General features: G+C 55.7%; 7 protein-coding genes across 7 annotated transcripts; 4 read left to right on the forward strand and 3 right to left on the reverse strand.

Moving 5' to 3' along the window:
* The first annotated feature begins 1286 nt into the window (after nucleotides 1-1286).
* On the forward strand, nucleotides 1287-3822 carry B0T15DRAFT_241837 (uncharacterized protein). Its single transcript, XM_062863073.1, has 3 exons — nucleotides 1287-3027; nucleotides 3088-3633; nucleotides 3695-3822. Exons 1-3 carry the CDS (start codon nucleotides 1441-1443, stop codon nucleotides 3788-3790), a joined length of 2229 nt encoding a protein of 742 aa, XP_062720224.1. The 5' UTR covers nucleotides 1287-1440; the 3' UTR covers nucleotides 3791-3822.
* Nucleotides 3823-5194: 1372 nt separating this feature from the next.
* On the forward strand, nucleotides 5195-5656 carry B0T15DRAFT_536509 (uncharacterized protein). Its single transcript, XM_062869556.1, has one exon. The coding sequence runs from the start codon at nucleotides 5253-5255 to the stop codon at nucleotides 5535-5537; it is 285 nt and encodes a 94-aa protein (XP_062720225.1). The 5' UTR covers nucleotides 5195-5252; the 3' UTR covers nucleotides 5538-5656.
* A 1088-nt stretch (nucleotides 5657-6744) lies between these two features.
* B0T15DRAFT_575887 (uncharacterized protein) lies at nucleotides 6745-8886 on the reverse strand (the record flags this gene model as incomplete). The annotated part of the gene is made up of 2 exons (XM_062871005.1): nucleotides 8627-8886; nucleotides 6745-8574 (listed from the first exon to the last, which is right to left on the reverse strand). The coding sequence occupies exons 1-2, from the start codon at nucleotides 8699-8701 to the stop codon at nucleotides 6745-6747; spliced, it is 1905 nt and encodes a 634-aa protein (XP_062720226.1). The 5' UTR covers nucleotides 8702-8886.
* Nucleotides 8887-9113: 227 nt separating this feature from the next.
* Nucleotides 9114-11632, forward strand: B0T15DRAFT_418538 (triose-phosphate transporter family-domain-containing protein). Its single transcript, XM_062865505.1, has 2 exons — nucleotides 9114-9785; nucleotides 9848-11632. The coding sequence occupies exons 1-2, from the start codon at nucleotides 9366-9368 to the stop codon at nucleotides 11186-11188; spliced, it is 1761 nt and encodes a 586-aa protein (XP_062720227.1). The 5' UTR covers nucleotides 9114-9365; the 3' UTR covers nucleotides 11189-11632.
* On the reverse strand, nucleotides 11572-13208 carry B0T15DRAFT_494910 (origin recognition complex subunit 5 C-terminus-domain-containing protein; the record flags this gene model as incomplete). Its single annotated transcript, XM_062867063.1, has 3 exons — nucleotides 11572-12597; nucleotides 12654-13043; nucleotides 13101-13208. 3 exons carry the CDS (start codon nucleotides 13206-13208, stop codon nucleotides 11572-11574), a joined length of 1524 nt encoding a protein of 507 aa, XP_062720228.1.
* A 590-nt stretch (nucleotides 13209-13798) lies between these two features.
* B0T15DRAFT_242145 (uncharacterized protein) lies at nucleotides 13799-15623 on the forward strand. Its single transcript, XM_062863075.1, has one exon. It carries the CDS (start codon nucleotides 14093-14095, stop codon nucleotides 15524-15526), a length of 1434 nt encoding a protein of 477 aa, XP_062720229.1. The 5' UTR covers nucleotides 13799-14092; the 3' UTR covers nucleotides 15527-15623.
* Nucleotides 15624-17079, reverse strand: B0T15DRAFT_241937 (Alpha/Beta hydrolase protein). The gene is made up of 4 exons (XM_062863074.1): nucleotides 16862-17079; nucleotides 16747-16802; nucleotides 16129-16549; nucleotides 15624-16016 (listed from the first exon to the last, which is right to left on the reverse strand). The coding sequence occupies exons 1-4, from the start codon at nucleotides 16978-16980 to the stop codon at nucleotides 15722-15724; spliced, it is 891 nt and encodes a 296-aa protein (XP_062720230.1). The 5' UTR covers nucleotides 16981-17079; the 3' UTR covers nucleotides 15624-15721.
* Nucleotides 17080-17143: the final 64 nt, after the last annotated feature.

The following is a 17143-nucleotide window of genomic DNA, read 5'->3' on the forward strand; positions in this document are numbered from 1 at the left end:
TCAGTCAGTGCATGATCTTTACATAGCAGATGAGACGAAAGCGTCAAGGCTAGGCAGTAAAAGATTGCTTCGCCCTGGAAATTCTAGTGTCATGATGGTAGTCATCATCTGATACCTAAGAGAATCCTTTCGGGATCAGTGTCGGACTGGTCTTAAGTATAATGACGATTGGATTGGACAACGCCGCTCATTTCTTATTCAGAGCACAACACAATAGTGAATAGATTACCGCGCATTCAACTTGGGTTATTCTAGCTCGCCTATGCCGCAAGCACACAAAAGTTTACCATGCCATTGTCAAGGCTCGGGTTGATTCCCTCATGAACTCAATCTTCTTTGCTAAGGTACCTAGTTCATCCACGACAAGTTTGGCGAGAAGCTGACAGCGCCCCAAGTGAAAGGATCTGGACTTCTAAGCGCCCTCAGGCAAACCCAGCATTCGCTCCATGACTGCGCCCAAGTTTACTCATCCTTGCTCTTCATATCGAATCTTTCAATCGATCTCTCGCTACCGTTGAGTTGATGCAGCAGTCCATCAGCGTGTCATGTACTGTACATCACCCGGGCAAGCTGCCCGTATTATTCGGCCAGGGTGTTAGCGAGATACCCGGACAAAGCACGTTGCTAGGGCAGACGCTTTGGTACCGTGCTACCGCGATACTGCGCTAACCGTTCAGGGCCCTGCGATCAGAGCCAACGCCCCACAGAAAGCAACAAGCAATCGCGATAGAGATTCTCACCCTGGCTGTCGTCCATTTGGCTACATTCGGTACGCGTTTCTTTCCATCCCGTCTTCTCTGCTGCTCCACCGTCATAGCCTCCTATCTTCGTGCATTGAAACCCCATCTGCGCTTATACACCAACTTCCATTACTACGCCTTATGCCTTGGCTGTGTTGGGTGTAGCTCACGCCTGCACATCACTGAATACAGCAACGGAGAGCATTGTTGCGCGCGCGGTAGTGGAAAGTCCGCTTTTCCATGTCATCCTGAGGTGAACTTCCATATCAGTCCACACCCTGCACCCTGCTCTCTCATCCACCGCATCGAATCCGAGTTGCCACCATCTCTCACAGCTCATGGCGTCGCACACTTGACGTTTTGGACAGTTCTGTCGATTGGGCGCTCCTGCTGTCTGTTCCACCAACACCTTCCTCATCACATGAAGACACCCACGAACCACCCACACATTTTGTCTTCTCCTGGCTAATCTTCCACAGATTCAACTTCATCACCTCTCTTCTGAGCCACTGCTCGCCTTGCATCTCTCCGCCGGTTTCGCTTGTAGCCCATCCGCTTGCTTCACTTGTGGCTGTCTTCGTTGCCGAACTATTGGCACAGCCTTCACACCCATTTTGAGCGCGACCCTCCGCCGCTCGGACAATGCCGCTTTCTTCACTTTCTTCCATGACCTATTGACCCTCGCTTGGTCCTCACGTGCATGCTTCATCACCTTCTGCCGGCAATGACGGCAATGACGTCTCGCAACCAGCGCAAGCGCCGCCTGCCTTTCCTACATCGGAACTGGCTCAAGGCGACCAACCATTGGAACTCGAGGATGGGCGGCAACGTTTCGTCATTGTGCCGCAATGGCGGTGATGGCCACGCCGATGACGGATATCACTCCGAGCGTGCTGCAAAGCGCCGCCGCATTGACAGCGATTACGATGGCTTTCCGCTGTTCGAGAGCTACGGAAACACCCAGCGCGCTCTCCGTATCGAGGTTCTCAAGATCAGCCACAAGGATGCACCCCGTGTGAAGAACGGTATCCTGAACGGAGTCGTCGCGCCTGACATCCGCGACATTGTCCAGGTCAGGGCACGGTGCAAGCTCACCATCTGCGGCCACAAGGCCGGCGAGCCGGTTGTGCTGCATGTCGACAGTCAGGTCTGCGACATACGCATCTTCAAGAATCCTCCCGGCTCGCCGCATATGGCGCGCTTTTCCTCCCTTCAGCCGTTCCACATCCCCGAGGAGAAGATATTCCTGGAACGCGACGACGATGCTGTCTTCGGCCTGGTTGATTGCTATTCGCTGCTTGTTGAGCTCGAATCCGCCGGTGATGCCCACTGGCCGCCCACCGACCTTGTTCCCCTGAGCGACGAGGAAATGTTCTACTACCGGGGCCTGCCCCCGCGGCAGTGGGTCCTCACTGCCTGTATCACCGACGTCTTCAGTACGCGCAACCGGAAATCGGTTTGCTTAAGGGTGATGAAGCAGCCGCACGCAGCCGATGTCGCCACCGACTTCCTCATGGACATGGATGTCCGATGGTTAACCGCCATTTCCAGACACAGGAAGCAAAGGGAGCATGTTAAGGACATCTTGCCCTCCATTTCAGTGTTTGACCCAAACGAGTCTACCGCACGTCTTGTGCACGGCAACCACAAGTATACTAACTCCGTCGATGGTGTACATGGCACCAACGGACACGAGTCCCATATGAATGGGATGGTTGGGCAGACGGAGACCACGCTGAATGGGCATACCAACGGTTTTACCCCTGATGCGGTCGAAGAGTTGGCTGAAGGCGAGCTCACCCCTGGCCGCTCGCGGCGAGCAAGGCAGGACATCAACTACAACGTCAAGCAAATGTGGAAAAACGCAGTTGGGAGGGAGACTAAGAAGCGGAGGAAGTTTGGCGATGAGCAGAGCCCACCATCAGACGAACAGACAATCACATACCTGCTGCCACCAGAGCAGGTCCAGACAGACAAGTTCGGGTGTCTGCTATGCGGTGCGGAAAACGAGAGATTGAGTCAGTTGCGTGCTCACTACTTGAGCCACCCGGAGTATGATTTCCATTTTGAGTTCAGGCCCAGAGCAGGATACTGTGTCACTGTAAAGCCAAACGCCAACAGCCGCGGTTCTCCACTTAGGCCGAGAGTGTATCAGCTCGGCCTGCCAGTGAAGCCCCTCGACCTGGAAAAATATGCGAATGGGGATGACTCCTGGGTTACTTCGCGTCTCGGTCCAGAGAACGGCCGCGAGCTCTTCCAAGAAGGAACTGCCAAGACAGTTCGCAGTGTAAGAAATCTTCTCCATGCTCATGAGATCTTTGTTGTCCGTTGGCTGATAATCACCTAGAAACTCGTCACGAGAGGGGCCCGGAAGAAGGTGCTGGTACCAAAGACGAAGCAACCTTTATTTGACCCCCTGAGCAAGGTCCAGCTCCCGCCGGGCGTTCCTGTCCCGCAGCATCCAATTGATGATTCCTGGCTCTTGCTAAAGCATCGAGACAACTTGCAAGACTTCATTGACCTAAACGCCGAAGAAAAGGAGTATCTGCAGGAGTGGGACGCCTTCATCCTCCGGAAGCACATCTCCTCGGAGCAACATCTGCCCCGCAATTTCCTCCGTTTTGTGAGGGAAAAGGCGTCTTGGATCGTGGCTAAACAATCCAGGGCAGACGAGTTCAGCAAGCATGTTTCAATACTGCTCGCTCGGGGGGTGCTGCCCGATACGGCCATATTCGAGGCCACGCGGCTTCTCAACGATGCGAGGAGCCGTCAGGCCGAGTACGGAGCCGATGAGGGACCGGTCCAGCCTCCTAGGAACAAAGCTACCGGCGGCTGCTGCACGGCCTGCGGGGAGCCAGTGCCCGCGTCAGAGATGTTGATCTGCGGGAACAAGGTATTTCCTCTCTTTCTCGACTTTGTTCATCAGTGCACCGTGCTGACGGCCATCAACTCAGCAATGCAAGGCCCGTCTATACCACGAGTCTTGTGTAGAGAAGCCAGAGGAAGCGGTCGCGAAAGGGGAGAATTGGATGTGTAAGACATGCTCATGACGGCACGGCCAGAGACATAACATTGAATAGAGAGGCTAAGAGAGCCTGGCCGTTTGTCGGGAATTAATTGGAGGCAGGTGTAGATCCGAGCCGAAACCCGGCGGTACATACTGATAATCTTCCCCGCTGGACTGGACATGGAGCGAATTCAAACCGTACTTTCAGGCAACTGTGCGCTTCCCCATCATCTGAAAGCACCACGCAGAAGACTATGTGGCGAACGACGTAGGCTGCACTTGGTGCAATGATGATCAAATCTCTACCTTATCTATGATTCCTGGGTACCGGATAAGGTAGGTACCTACCTTACTTGTAAGCTGCCGGTGAGTTGTCTCGTCAAACCCGATGCTCGGCTCAACCGTGGCATATTTTCTCTCTTGCTGGACTGAACACGGTAGAGGGAAGCGGGATGGGAAGCTTGATTTAGATGACTACAACGAAAGAGCCCAGAAGACTGATACATATTGATAACGAACTATAGCCAGCTAGCCAACACACGCCCACGGTTCACTTTCCCTCAGTTTCGTAATCATACTTATGTACCCGGTAGGTTCACGGTGGATGATCCGGGTGATCCTAGAGTGACTCCCGACGATCTGCTCCGAGTCTCGGCGAACATCCAATGTCCTGCAATCCTGACCGGTAGGAGCAAACTGCTGCGTCGCTGACAGACAATGAAAGAGAATAGACAACTTATTTAGATAGGTGCCTGACCCATCCGACACCCCAGAGTGAGTACCTTGAAGAATCGTTCCACATCACTGCGTGGTCCAGATCACCATCGAAGCCCCATCAGGCTCATCTTCACCTATGATAGCTGCAACGGATTAGCACGTCGCTCTTTAGTTAATTGATATCACTGTGGTTTATTTCTCTGCGCTTTAGATAAACCCTCGGCAAACTGTTCTCCTCGGACTGACTCAAGCTTAGGTCAGTTTGAACCAATCGATCCATCCATCACCTCACAACAAAAAGAAGCGGACCATTAGCCAAAGAATATTACAGACTGCCAGTAGAGCACCGTCACCATCCCCTACCTACTAGTAGTACGGGCTACTACTTTTAAGTGAAGGGGAAGTATATGTGATGAAAAATCAACTAACTACAGAACCAACTGAAGAAGGTACTTGGTCCTAATGTCCGAAATCCGGAGTTATTATGTTCAACTATAGTGCTTTTTAAATCAGATTCGCACCTTGGCTTCCAATTATCCATAATAGGTGGTTGGAAGGAGGGTTCAACTCAAAGCGCCGGCAATAGGTCAGACCAATCAGTCATGTGCGTCAGAGAATGGCAAGCCACGATGGTTGGGACTTGGAAGGGTTTCCCCACTGTGTTCTTTCTCGCTTGCCTTACTACAGTCAGGGTTCAAAAGTCTGTCACACCCCACATCAATTAAACGCGCGTCGCGACATGACACGCACCATCTTCCATCTTCTAACCAACCCAACTTTAGCCCACCATGGTCAATTTGGCCGAAATCGGGGCCAAATTGACGGCCGGCCGTCAACCTGGCCAGGAACTATTACCGACTGCACGTGCAGCTATTATAGGTGCCGTTGCAGCCGGGGCTAGCCAGTCAGCTATTGCCCGCGCGTTTCGCATCGACAGGACGGCTGTCTACCGCATCCTTCAACGGTTCGAATCATCTACCACTGTTGAGTCCAAGCCTCGAATAGGCCGGCTAGAGATTCTTATATGTCGGGAAAAGCGGTATATCCTACAATTGGCTAAACGGCATCCCTAGCTTATAACCCAGATGCTGATCAATACTATAGACGGCTGTATCTCCCGATCAACGATATACCAGGTTCTTCGCCATTATCGGATATATAAGTGGCATATATAAAAGAGAATCCTATTAACGAAGGCAATAGCAAAGGATAGATATCGATTTGCTTGCCTTTAGTTGAAGGATATCGAGATCTTAATCCGAGTAAGTGACTTAGAAGTCAACCTTGGATTTTACTAACTAACCTCTAGTCTATCTTTATTAACGAATCGTCTTGCCAAAATAATTCGAGTAACCTAATAACTTAGGTCTTCTGGTTCCCTTTTTAAAAATGGGATAAGAGCTTCGTCAACCTCTAAAGCCATAGCAAAAGTACGATTTCGATTATGATTTGGGGTGGCATTTGGAAAGAGGGGAGGACCGACCTTATTATCATGGAACGTGACTACCAACCACTGTAAAAAGGAGGATATAGCTCTTGGAGTTATCAGCAGATATTGGAAAAGGGTCTTCTTCTAATTTATAATGGTACTTAGTACTTCCAGTAGGATAATGCCCGAGTATATACATCTGTATCCTCGACCGAGTAGCTAATGAAACATATAATCGAGGTCCTACCTGACTGGCTAGCCTATAGCCTAGATCTTAATCCAATCGAGTATATATGGGCTCTATTAAAATAGAGGATGAAGCAGCTATATCTAGATATCTAGTTACTCAAGAAAAACTAGCTAGATATAGCTGAGTTTACTCGATGTCTTCGGGGATGTTGGTGGGCAATTGACTAGGCTTAAATTGATGGTCTCATTGACTCAATGCCCCGGCGATTGGATGCAGTCCAGAAAGCTAGAGGTTGGTATATAAAATATTGATGGCTAGAACCAAGGCTTCTATCTGTATATATCTATTTTGCTAGGAATGTTGTTGGTGTTGCGTTATGTAGAGATATGTTGATGGTTGTGGTGACCTAGAAAACGGGTGGCGGGGGATTTTGATGTGGGGTGTGACAGACTTTTGAACCCTGACTGTACTAGTAATTAATAAACGATTTCAGGTCCACTATTGTACAGGTACACCATCGCGCCAACTGTCTGTCCATCTGTCAAAACTTGCACCTGAACGCCCGGAGCAGAATTTCCTGCTCTACCCGCAGCCCATAACCAGTTCCAAGGCTTAACAATTTCCAGCCTAGGTGCCCTTCCCAACTGCTTCAGAGTTAGCGTTACCTCCTCCCCCTTTCCCGCTCCCCTCTCCTCTCCTCCTCTCTCTTCTGTCTCTTCCTGTTCTCCTGTGCAACCATATCGCTCAGGTCCTCCTCGTACGCGGCCCGGTTCCACTGCGCGCCGACGCCCTCCTCGCGTCGCGTGGCCTCGTACTTGCGCCGCACATCCTCCTTGCTGATGCCGCCCGAGGCCATCAGCGCGTCCGGATCGAGCGCCACGTCCACGTCGCCCGGCTTCTTGCGCTTCCGCGACGAGTCGTCTTCCTGGCCCAGTACCGGCACGCCATGGGCGGCGTGCGGTGCCGGTGCCTGTTGCGCCTTGGACAGGTCGTACGTCTTGTCGCTGCCGAAGAAACCTTCGGCGCGGCCTTGCCGCTCGGGGACGACGGTGTATGCTTGCCTCGGCGCGCCGCCGCCGTACGAGGATTCTTCTGTCTCGAAGCCACGGCGCGTCTTGCGCAGATCGAATTCGCCTGCCATGCTGGTCTCGATGCCTGCTGGGGCGTGCATGTCTGGGGGCACTGTGCTGGCGTACCCGCCCGGGGTTTCGAGGCCGCTGACTGTGTCGGTGCCGCCCGGTGGAATGTCGCCCGCGTCTGACCCTTCCTCTTCTTCTTCCTCTTCCTCTTCTTCCTCCTCCTCCTCCTCGGCGGGCGGTTGGAGCTCGCCCCAAAGGATGCGCTCGACGGGTTCGCCGAGCGGAGCGCCGGCAGCTTGGGGCTGTTGCGGCTGCTGGTAGGGTGCGGCTGCCCCGGGTTGGCCAGGAGCCATGATACCAAAAATGTCGCCGCCGTAGAGGGGTCTGTTGTATTCGTCCAACGGTGGTTTGCCCCACTGGCCGGGCTGAAAGCCCCATGCTGCTCCTGGAGGTAGCGGGGCATTGAGGCCTGGAATCTTGAGGGTCGGATAGGATGGCGGAGGCCCAACACGCTGCTGTTGGAGTAGCCAGGGAGGCGGGAATCCGGGCTGCATGCCTAGGGCTTCTCGTAGTGGGTCGCTGATCTCGCCGGGCCTGAACACCTTGTAATCCGCCTCCCACTCCTTGCCCTCGTAGTATACATCACCGAAGCGTGTGAGATCCGGTTTCGTCTGGTGCCGGAAGAAGGCGTCGTAGAGCTTCTGGTAGTCAATGTCCAACTTGCCCATCTTCGGTTGCACCCGCTCGCGCTGCTTCTGTTTGAGTGTCTGCTCGGCCTGCTTCTCGAGGACGGCGTCGCGCATCTCGGTGATGCCAGTATCGGCAATGAATTTGGGCAGCTTGAAAGGGGGCTTCTCGATACCCCTCTTGCTGGAAAGGTACTCTCGCTTCAACGACCAGTGTCCCGGGACGGGGACAATGTTGCGCTGCGCCTTGATCTGAACCAGTAGACGAGGATCTGATGACGAGACATCGTGCCATTCGACAACTTCGGGATTCCGCACCAGAGCCTTCAGCTCGGCGATGGACAGTTTGTTCAACTTTTTGCGCTTCTTCTTGGACAGCTTCGGCTGTGCATCTTCGTCTTCGCTGGGAATCTCGTCGTCCTGATCGAAGAACACTTCGCCCTTGTTGCCTGCATTCGCTTCCCGACCGGCCTCATCATCCTGCAGGCTCATGCCGAACTTTTCGAATATGCTCCTGTACTCTGCAAATGCAGGGTCGTCCTTTGGGATAACGGGATCGTCGGCGGGGCCGTCGGCATCGATATTATCAGACGCGTCGGCATCCTTCTTGACCTCCAAGTCCTCCTTCTTGACCTCTACATCAGTGGGCTTGTCGTCGCCGTCGACCTGCGTCGGTTCTTCTTTTACCGCCTCGGCGTTGGCCCCGGGTTCCTTGGAGCCGTTTTTCTATGTTCCGTTAGTCGACGGCAGTAATTATCAACCGAGGGGGGAACCATACCTCAGCCTGCGCCTTCTTTTGCTCCTTCTTCTTGGCCCGGCGCATCTGGTTCTTGGTCATTTTTGGCGCCGCCATCTTACCTGCGTTGAGCCTACGGCTCCGGATGCAGCTGCAGGTTTAGATGCGTATGGTTTCCAGTATTTGGATGCCGTTAGAACTTGTGCCGGCCGGAGAAAGGTACGGTAGTCGGGTTGTCTCTTTTTGATGGAGCTACTGCACGCGATCAGATCGACCACCCGCTGTGGCCGGCTTACTTATCGCGCTTCCGCGCCTTAAAAGTTTCGGATATCTGTGGCTGGACGGTTGGCTACCACAGGCATCCATGTGGCGGTGCACGCCGTTCCACCACCCCTCTGCGTGCTGCAGCTGCAACAGTGGATTGGAGCTGCCAAGAGAGCTTATTTGCCCGCTGTCGTGTACCTGTAACGGCTAGTCGCTCTCAGGACGTGGGACCAAATTCGCGCCCTCTTATTATCTACCTAGGTACCTTATACGTATACTGTTGGTACCGAGTCGTATCACCGGGTGCTACCGTCGACTGCCGCGAATTGTCTCTCACTCGTGTTCGACAGTATTTTACAGATTCAGTGAAGCGGCCATGATCACGTAGCTCGGATGTAACGAGGCAGCACTTCCATTTGTTACGGTCTCTCGTCGCTGACTTCATTCATTCGTTTGCGATTGCGATTGCGACGGAATATAATCCCGCTGAGCGTCTTCAAGCGCTTCGCAGCGCGCGATGCCGCATTCTACGACATACTCTGCCGGTTCCCACATGCGGGCTGCTTCCCAGACCCGCTCATCCAGTGCGAAGCCCATTGCCGATTCGAACGGTGGACCGGGACAGGGAGAAACGGAGAAGTTTCCGGATTTCGACGCTGGACACGCGTTTCCGCCCGGGCAGACGTCAGGCCAGCGCTGGCAGCAGAACGGCTACGGCTACGGCAATGGCAGCGCCGCACGCTCGTCGGACCGCTGGCATGTCCGGCGGGATAGCAGAGTGAGATGGGCGCCCCGAGAGCCGATATCGAGCTCCCTGGGCCACGGGAGCAAGAACAGTATTAGCGGTGCCGTCCATCGAATGCGTTCCGCAAGCATGAGCCAGAACGCCCAGGAGATTGCGAATGCATTGCATGCTCCGGTCTCGTGGAAGCTAGTTGTATGCCCCTCGTCCTTTCACTCGCAGAGGCTGGTCAGTGCTGATGGCTCCTTCTCTTGCAGGTGCTTTGCATCATGTGGTACTGGTCGTCTGCTCTGACCAATACCTCGTCCAAGACGATCCTCACGGCCTTTGATAAGCCGGCGACCTTGACCCTCATCCAGTTTGCCTTTGTGTCGTCGTACTGCGTTCTGTTCTCGTGGCTGGCGTCTGCTTTTCCCCGGCTGAGAGCGGCGATCCCAGCGCTCAGATATCCAATCCGATACCCGTCGCGAGATGTGATCAAGACAACCCTCCCGCTGGCGGCCTTCCAAATAGGGGGCCACCTCCTCAGCTCGAATGCCACGTCCAAGATACCGGTGTCTCTCGTACACACAATCAAGGGGCTGTCCCCGCTTTTCACGGTTCTCGCTTACCGCTTCATCTTTGACATCCGCTACCCCAAGGCGACATACTTCTCCCTCATCCCCTTGACCATCGGCGTCATGCTCGCCTGCTCCGGGAACCGCACCTTCAGCGGGCAATACCTGGGCATTCTCTACGCGCTCCTCGCCGCCATCATCTTTGTGACTCAAAACATCTTCTCCAAGCGATTGTTCAACGAGGCGGCGCTCGCCGAACAAGAAGGCCCAGCTGCGCACTCCCGGAAGCTCGACAAGCTCAACCTCCTCTGCTACTCCTCCGGCCTGGCCTTCATTCTCACGGGGCCGATCTGGCTGTGGTCCGAAGGCGTCGACATCATCGGTGATTTCCTCTGGGACGGCAGCGTGGACCTGATCCACAGCCCCAACTCGCTCGACCATGGCCCGCTCGTGCTGGAATACATCTTCAACGGCACGTTCCACTTCGGGCAGAACATACTCGCCTTCGTCCTCCTCTCGATGGTCTCGCCAGTGACATACTCGGTCGCATCTCTGATCAAGCGGGTCTTTGTCATCATCATCGCCATCATCTGGTTCCGCAGCCCGACGACCAAGATCCAGGCCGTGGGCATTGCGCTCACATTCTTAGGCTTGTACCTCTACGATCGTAGCAACCACAAGAACAAGGCGGACCAGCGCGCGCGGGCTATGACGGAGACGAAGAAGGAGGCCACCCTCCTGCCGCTGAGCACGAAGCACGTTGCCCCCTTGGGCCAACCGAATGGAGCTCCCATCTTCGAGAGTCCCGTGGCCACGTCCGAGTCTACGTCGACGGGACACGTCTACACGCAGGGCAGTGCAGCCGCAGCGGCTTTCGCGTCGGCTGCAGTGGTAGCCGACCCGAAGAAGTCGGACGATGTGGGCGCGCGGGTCGGAACACGAAATCGCGGGTCGAGCAATGCCGCATGGCTGCCGCCGGGGACGAGGCAGGAGGATACCTGGCGGGCAGGCGACGGTCAGACCGCCGTGGCTGCAAGATAAAGCAACACATCGTGATCAGTGTGTCCTGAAGAGTAAAAGATACCGGGAATTTACGTTGTTGGTGGCTGGGATATTGGGTCGAGCTTCTAGTTGGCATGATAGTGCCCTGGTCTGGCACCTCGTGGGCACGCGTGTGCGTTGGTATGTTAGATGAAATCATTGGCATGGACTAAGGATCTAGAGGGCGTTTTGTATGGCTATTTGGAAAAAATAGGGCATTGATCCTTGTAACTGTATGACGGAATTTCACAGGTGATAGAACTTGCATCTCTACCAGTGGAGGACATCATCTCCACGTTATGTGGTGACTCCCTGTTACTCCCCCCAACAACCGCTACCGTACCGTGCGTACTCATCACCTATGCGCTCTCCAGTCATTCTTCTCAATCAATCAACCACTCCTCAACCTCGACCCCCACCGCCCTTCCCAACCCCCTAATGACCTCCCACCCGACATTGACCCTCCACTTCCCTCCACAGTCCATCAGATCCCCCGCGCCACCAACCCTGACCAGCAGTCGCAGGCTCGCGAGCGTGGCAATCGCCATGCCGATGTCCGCATTCCCTTGCTCCTCCTTCTCCTCCCACCTTCCGCCTCTTCGCCCTCCTCCCGTGACGGTAGCAGCAGCCCGAGCCTCCCAGTCCCCGCGCACCGCCGCGAAAATAGCCAGCATCCGCTCCAGAACAAAGGCGTGTGCTCCGAGTAGTTTGCGCGCGATCTTCCGGTGCTTGCTCCGCTGCCCGCCGCCACGGCTGCTAAGGCCGCCGCGCCGGCGTCGGCCGTGGTGGTGGGTGGAGAAAAGGGTCAGGTCGTGACGCGTGGCGTTGTGCGAAGCGAGATACGAGGCGAGGAGTAATAGGCGGGGTGTGGTGGGGAGGAGAGTGGCGAGGTCGCGTCCTGCTGTTCTTGCTCCCGCCCCCATCCCGGTTCTTCCCTGCTTTGGCAGCGCCACGGTTGGTGGTCCAGTGGTAGTGCTGGTGGTGGTGGTATATTTGTCACTGCCGAGTCGATGATTGGGGCCGAGCACGCCCGGATCGAGCAGGCGCTCGTCCTGGAAGTGCATGCGCGCGGCGACGAGCAGCCTGGAGAACTCGCGTGCCGTGTGGGTGCCGGCCTGGATGGGCGCGGTGAAGCGCGGCCAGAGGGCAGTGCAGGCGTGGCGGAAGGACGGCAGCGTGCGGGAGGCGGCACGGGCCAGGGCGTCGTGTACGGCCGCGGTAAAGCGCGCCCAGAGGTCCGCGGTTTCGGAGGGAGTGGTGTTGGGAAGGGGAGCGGGAGGCGTGGTAGAGAGAATCGAGATGAACTCGGGCTTGGAATAGGTTGGGAAGTGCAGGTGGGGGACGGAGGAAATGCGGAGAAAGGACGGGGCCGGAGAGGTCACGATGAAGACTGTCGTGAGGGAGGGGATCTGTCATCCGGTCAGCCACTGCAAGGACTTGCGTTTTGAGGGCACACGTCACTGACGATCTCGGAGAGTCTGGCAAGGGCCGGGAGGAGAGTGTGAGGCGTGTCTCGCTGGCGGTCGATGCCGTCAAAAACGAGCACGAAGCGGAAGCTGTCGGGCCGGGGCGTGTATCTGAGCATCTTGGACAGCTCGACGGCCAGCTGCGACACCGTCTCACATCTTGACGGCGCGCCGTCCCATCTCAAGGCAATGGCGACTTTGCCCACGACGGTTTCGTAGAGATGGCGGCTTGTGACGCACTCTACCGAGTTGGCGATCGCATATCGCAAACTGAGCCCGTCATGTTCAGGCTGGTCTGAGAGTCCCTCGAGCAATGCTGCCGTGATTGCGCTCTTCCCCGTCGCCTCGGTGCCGTAGATGACCAGGTTCCGGCATGGCGCAGCGCCTGGCTGCCAGATGGGTTAGCCGTGAACAACGCCCATTACCTAGAGGTCCGCCAATCTCACCCAAAGCAGTGTTGCTAGGGTCCGGATCTGTGCGTCTCGGCAGGGAAAGGTCTGAGTGAGTGTGGTCAGGAGCAGCTCGTCAGGGAGCTGAAACAGAGAGCTGCCCATAGTTGACAACTTGAAGTTCAATATGGAGGGGGACCGGCTCTTCCCGGAAATCCTTGATGCCATTCACTTTTCAACGCCGATGTGTATTGAACAATCGAAGGTTTACACAGTAAGAACTGAAGATGCAGTAACGCGAATCGCGTTACGCGGTTCTGTTACACCTACTAGTAGCTCACGAAAGCTGGTGCGGGTCGCTCGGCGGTTCCACTTCGGCGCTGTAACGTACTGTACGAGCCAGGGCTGCGATGGTAATTCCAGTAACAGCTGAAAAGTGATGCGAATTCCAAGCGCGTCATCTGCGACGAATCATAGTACGCATGTACAATACAAGTACGTTGCGGAATCGACACCGACGGCACTGTGAAGCTTCACGTTGTAACGAGAAGTGACCGAAAGACTGTCAGTCATAGCGGGTAATTCTTCATTGACGGTACGGTACGGAGTATGTCCGTATGTACGGTCATAGCACTCGCAACTTACGCGGTGTCGACGTCGTCGCCGCTCTTTGAATTTGAAACTTCCTTTGTCTTCCTAACTACTACTAAGTACCTCGTAAAGACCGTCTGTTTCCCAGGTGGTGATGGGGTGAGTGACTCGGAATTTGGAGCTATGCGGAATTATCTAAACCCTTGTTGGCTTATTTAGGTGCTCTTGTCTCTTTGCTCAATGGGTGAGTCCCGACTTCCCATACCCGACGGAGTTCAAGTGACCCGGCAAGGAGTGCCAAGGCGTTTCCTCCGTTCGGCCTGGCCCCCTGTCCCCCAACAATCGGCCGTTCGCAGCCCGGAGCTCTATCCGGCCTGGCCAGCAGGGGCCAGCATCCGGATGACAGCCCACCGTCACGACAAGTCGCCATTTACGCAGATCAAGACATCCAATGCAAGATGCCCGAGGATATCGGTACCTCTGTCGCTGCTACGTCCAACCATAATAAACCTTACCATGCAAAGCGGCCGCACCGCAAATCTCGGACGGGATGCCGCAATTGCAAGACGCGCAAGGTCAAGTGTGACGAGGGCCGCCCAACCTGCCATTCCTGTACCGTGAGGAACGAGACATGCGTGTACATGGTTGCTGTACGCAGGCGCACCAGCCCCCCACCGTCTTCGTCTTCGTCTTCGTCAACGTCAACGTCCGGCCAGGAACTACTAGTAGCTCCCCCGTTCGCCGTGGCGCATAGGGAATGCACCCCTGCCACTGTCCCTCTGCAGCCCCTATTCATACCGAGTGGTCGCGACGAGCTCGACATGCGGCTCTTGTGGTTTTACACCACCGCAACCTACGCCTCCTTCTCGACCAGTCTGACGCAGCGCGACGTCGAGGTGGTCCTCAAGGTTCACGTCGTCCAGCACGCCTTTGCCAACCCTTTTCTGATGGACTGCCTGCTGGGTCTCTCGGCGATGCACATCAACCATCTCGGACTCCGCAGCATGGGCGTGTCGCGCACCCACGAGATCTACTACCGAGCCAAAGCCTTCGAGACCTACCGCAAGGCAGTCGAGGCTGCAGACCCGGCCGCCTATCCGGCCCTGTTGGCAGCATCTCTGTTGCTGTGCGGGCTGTCAACTCATGTGTTCCGGGGCGAAGAGGCCAAACCTCTGTCGATTCTGGATTGGATGCTAATCTGGAGAGGCATCGGCACCATCGCCGAGCTCACAGAGTCCAGGTTCCCAGAAGTAGCCAGGCCTAGGAACGGGATCGCGCAGCTCCTCAACCGGCCCGACGTAGATTCCGTTGCGTCCGCCCAGTGCGTCCCAAGCAATCTCCTCTTCATGGTGACTTCGATCAGGGACGACGACCCGGATTTCGCCTTTGTGCAGGCCTACTACAAAGCGCTACAAGTTCTCGGCTCGCTCTACCTCGAGCTCAGCAACGGCATTAGCCAGATGCTGCTGCTGCGCATCGCCACCTTCTTCACCTTCCTCCCGAGCCCATTCATCGATGCGGCCCGGCAAAAGCGGCCTCGCGCCCTCATCATCCTCGCCCACTACCTCGTATTCGCCATGTTTAGGTTCGCGGCCTGTTGGTGGATGGACGGGATCAGTCAGCGCGAGATCCCGGGCATATGCCAGTTCCTCGGGCCCGATTGGGACCACTGGCTCCGCGTTCCCAGGGCCGCGTTGCTGCTTGACAACTACCAGGATGTTGCCAGGCTCCTGCTGGACGATCCGCATTGGGACATGCCCACGACGCTGGAAACTGAGTCGCCGACCACGCAGCACGAGAGTGAGTTGGTGATTCGAGCGGTCATGGAGAACGAGGCGGCAGATCACATGGAGGTCCGCAAGCAGAGCAAGATTCTGTTTGAAATTCCGTGACGGTGCCGCGTTTCCCAGGGGGTTCCCTTCTCGCCGATTGAGTTATGTAAGAGCAAGCTCCAGAGCTCAGACCCATGAGCGAGGAGGTTCGGAGTATTAGACACGGCCATTGCCCCAACAGCGCGGCATGTATGCACACCACCGAACGCACACTGCACATCTCCTCGCACCGGCCATCCTCTACCTCCGCTCTCTTCACAGACCAAACCATTGCTCACTGGCCGTCAAATTCGCCGGCACGCTGTGGCCCACTCCCGTGGCATAGATGCCCTGCACATTCTCCCCATAGTTGTCCGTCTGGTAGTTGGCCTGCGGGTAGTTCCGGAGCGTGCTGGTCGGTGTCTGGCTGACGCCAAACACATTCGTCCACTGCTTGATGATCTCCTGGTAGTTGGCCGGCGCGAGCGTGCCGTCGGCACTGCCATGCCAGATCTGCATCTTGGGTCGTGGGCCACTGTACCCGGGGTACATGTTCCGCACTACGTTGCCCCTGTCATCGCATATCTCTGCTCAGTTTTCCCGTCTCCATTACCTATCTGCTAGAACCCCCGGCTCCCATCAAACCCTATATCCCAGATCAAGGAAAGAGAAAAACGACTCACCACTGTTCAGGCGTAGCCCGGCTCTGCCCGCCACTGCAGGTATTATTCCACTGATCGACTCCACCGCTCGCGCTCACAAAGCAGCCCGCCGGCACCCCGCTGTATATGCTCACAGCCTTGAGCAGCTCAGGGTACGTGGCGGCCATGACGTTGCCCATCATCGCGCCCGAGCTGCCACCCGTGAGGTACACCCGCTCGGCATCGACGCTGTACTTCTGGATGGCATACGAGATCATGTTGGCGATCGCCTGGCTGTCACCACCCCCATTGTGGCTGAGCGACTGCCGAGACGAGACGTCCCAGCAGGTTCCTGAGTGCGGCGACGACGGCCAGAGCGTGATGTATCCCTTGCGGTCGGACCCGGTGCGCCAGGGGATCTTCGAGTTCTGGAAGTAGGACTGGGCGGATGATTGGCATGAGTCTATGATGGGATGGTTGTCAGGGGCGTTTGTCAGTCCTGAAGTGTTCTGAGGTCTGGAGAAAAAAAAGGGAGGAAAATAGGGGAACGGAGAGGGGAGGCCCGATGGGGATGGAGCAAAAATGTGGTGTTTTCGAAAGCCTTTCACTGGTTCTTCCGCAATGATACAGATTGTAAGGGAGAACAAGGGGTGAACATACGGATGACGACCACCAGGGGTGGATTGGAGACGACGCGGTCGGGGACGTAGATGTACCTTTCCAAGCCTTGTCAACAGATAACCACCAAGCGAAAAGGACGTGGAAAGGAATCTACATCTGAGGCTTAGACGTTGCATTGTTTGGGTAGTCGACCCTGGTGAGCTGGGCTGCAAAGGCGTGGTGACCGGATAAGAGAGCCGCTCCGGCGGCGACGAGGTTGGTGAGAGTGATCATGTTGCTGTCAGCTCCGATACTCACAAGTACAGACTAAGGTAAGACCTCACATAGAACGAGGCCTTTTGTTTAACGGCAGCTAAGCATATCAGACCATGAGGCAAAGACCTGGGGTTTATATGTATGCCCATACATCCCCCATCCCCCAGCCGAGATCTTCCCA

Source organism: Chaetomium strumarium, assembly GCF_033439665.1.
Source record: "Chaetomium strumarium strain CBS 333.67 chromosome Unknown B0T15scaffold_5, whole genome shotgun sequence".
NCBI classification, from domain to species: Eukaryota; Fungi; Ascomycota; class Sordariomycetes; order Sordariales; family Chaetomiaceae; genus Chaetomium; species Chaetomium strumarium.

Excerpts from the sequence above, each read along its gene's own strand:
- B0T15DRAFT_242145 (XM_062863075.1), top strand. The coding sequence starts at position 14,093 with ATGCCCGAGGATATCGGTACCTCTGTCGCTGCTACGTCCAACCATAAT.
- B0T15DRAFT_241837 (XM_062863073.1), top strand. The coding sequence starts at position 1,441 with ATGCTTCATCACCTTCTGCCGGCAATGACGGCAATGACGTCTCGCAAC. Across the intron at positions 3,028-3,087 it reads CTGCCAAGACAGTTCGCAGT|AAACTCGTCACGAGAGGGGC; the intron begins GTAAGAAATCTT and ends ATAATCACCTAG. Across the intron at positions 3,634-3,694 it reads TGTTGATCTGCGGGAACAAG|CAATGCAAGGCCCGTCTATA; the intron begins GTATTTCCTCTC and ends CCATCAACTCAG.
- B0T15DRAFT_418538 (XM_062865505.1), top strand. The coding sequence starts at position 9,366 with ATGCCGCATTCTACGACATACTCTGCCGGTTCCCACATGCGGGCTGCT. Across the intron at positions 9,786-9,847 it reads CGGTCTCGTGGAAGCTAGTT|GTGCTTTGCATCATGTGGTA; the intron begins GTATGCCCCTCG and ends CTTCTCTTGCAG.
- B0T15DRAFT_536509 (XM_062869556.1), top strand. The coding sequence starts at position 5,253 with ATGGTCAATTTGGCCGAAATCGGGGCCAAATTGACGGCCGGCCGTCAA.
- B0T15DRAFT_241937 (XM_062863074.1), bottom strand. The coding sequence starts at position 16,980 with ATGATCACTCTCACCAACCTCGTCGCCGCCGGAGCGGCTCTCTTATCC. Across the intron at positions 16,803-16,861 it reads GCAACGTCTAAGCCTCAGAT|GTACATCTACGTCCCCGACC; the intron begins GTAGATTCCTTT and ends AGGCTTGGAAAG. Across the intron at positions 16,550-16,746 it reads ACCCCTGGTGGTCGTCATCC|ACTCATGCCAATCATCCGCC; the intron begins GTATGTTCACCC and ends ATCCCATCATAG.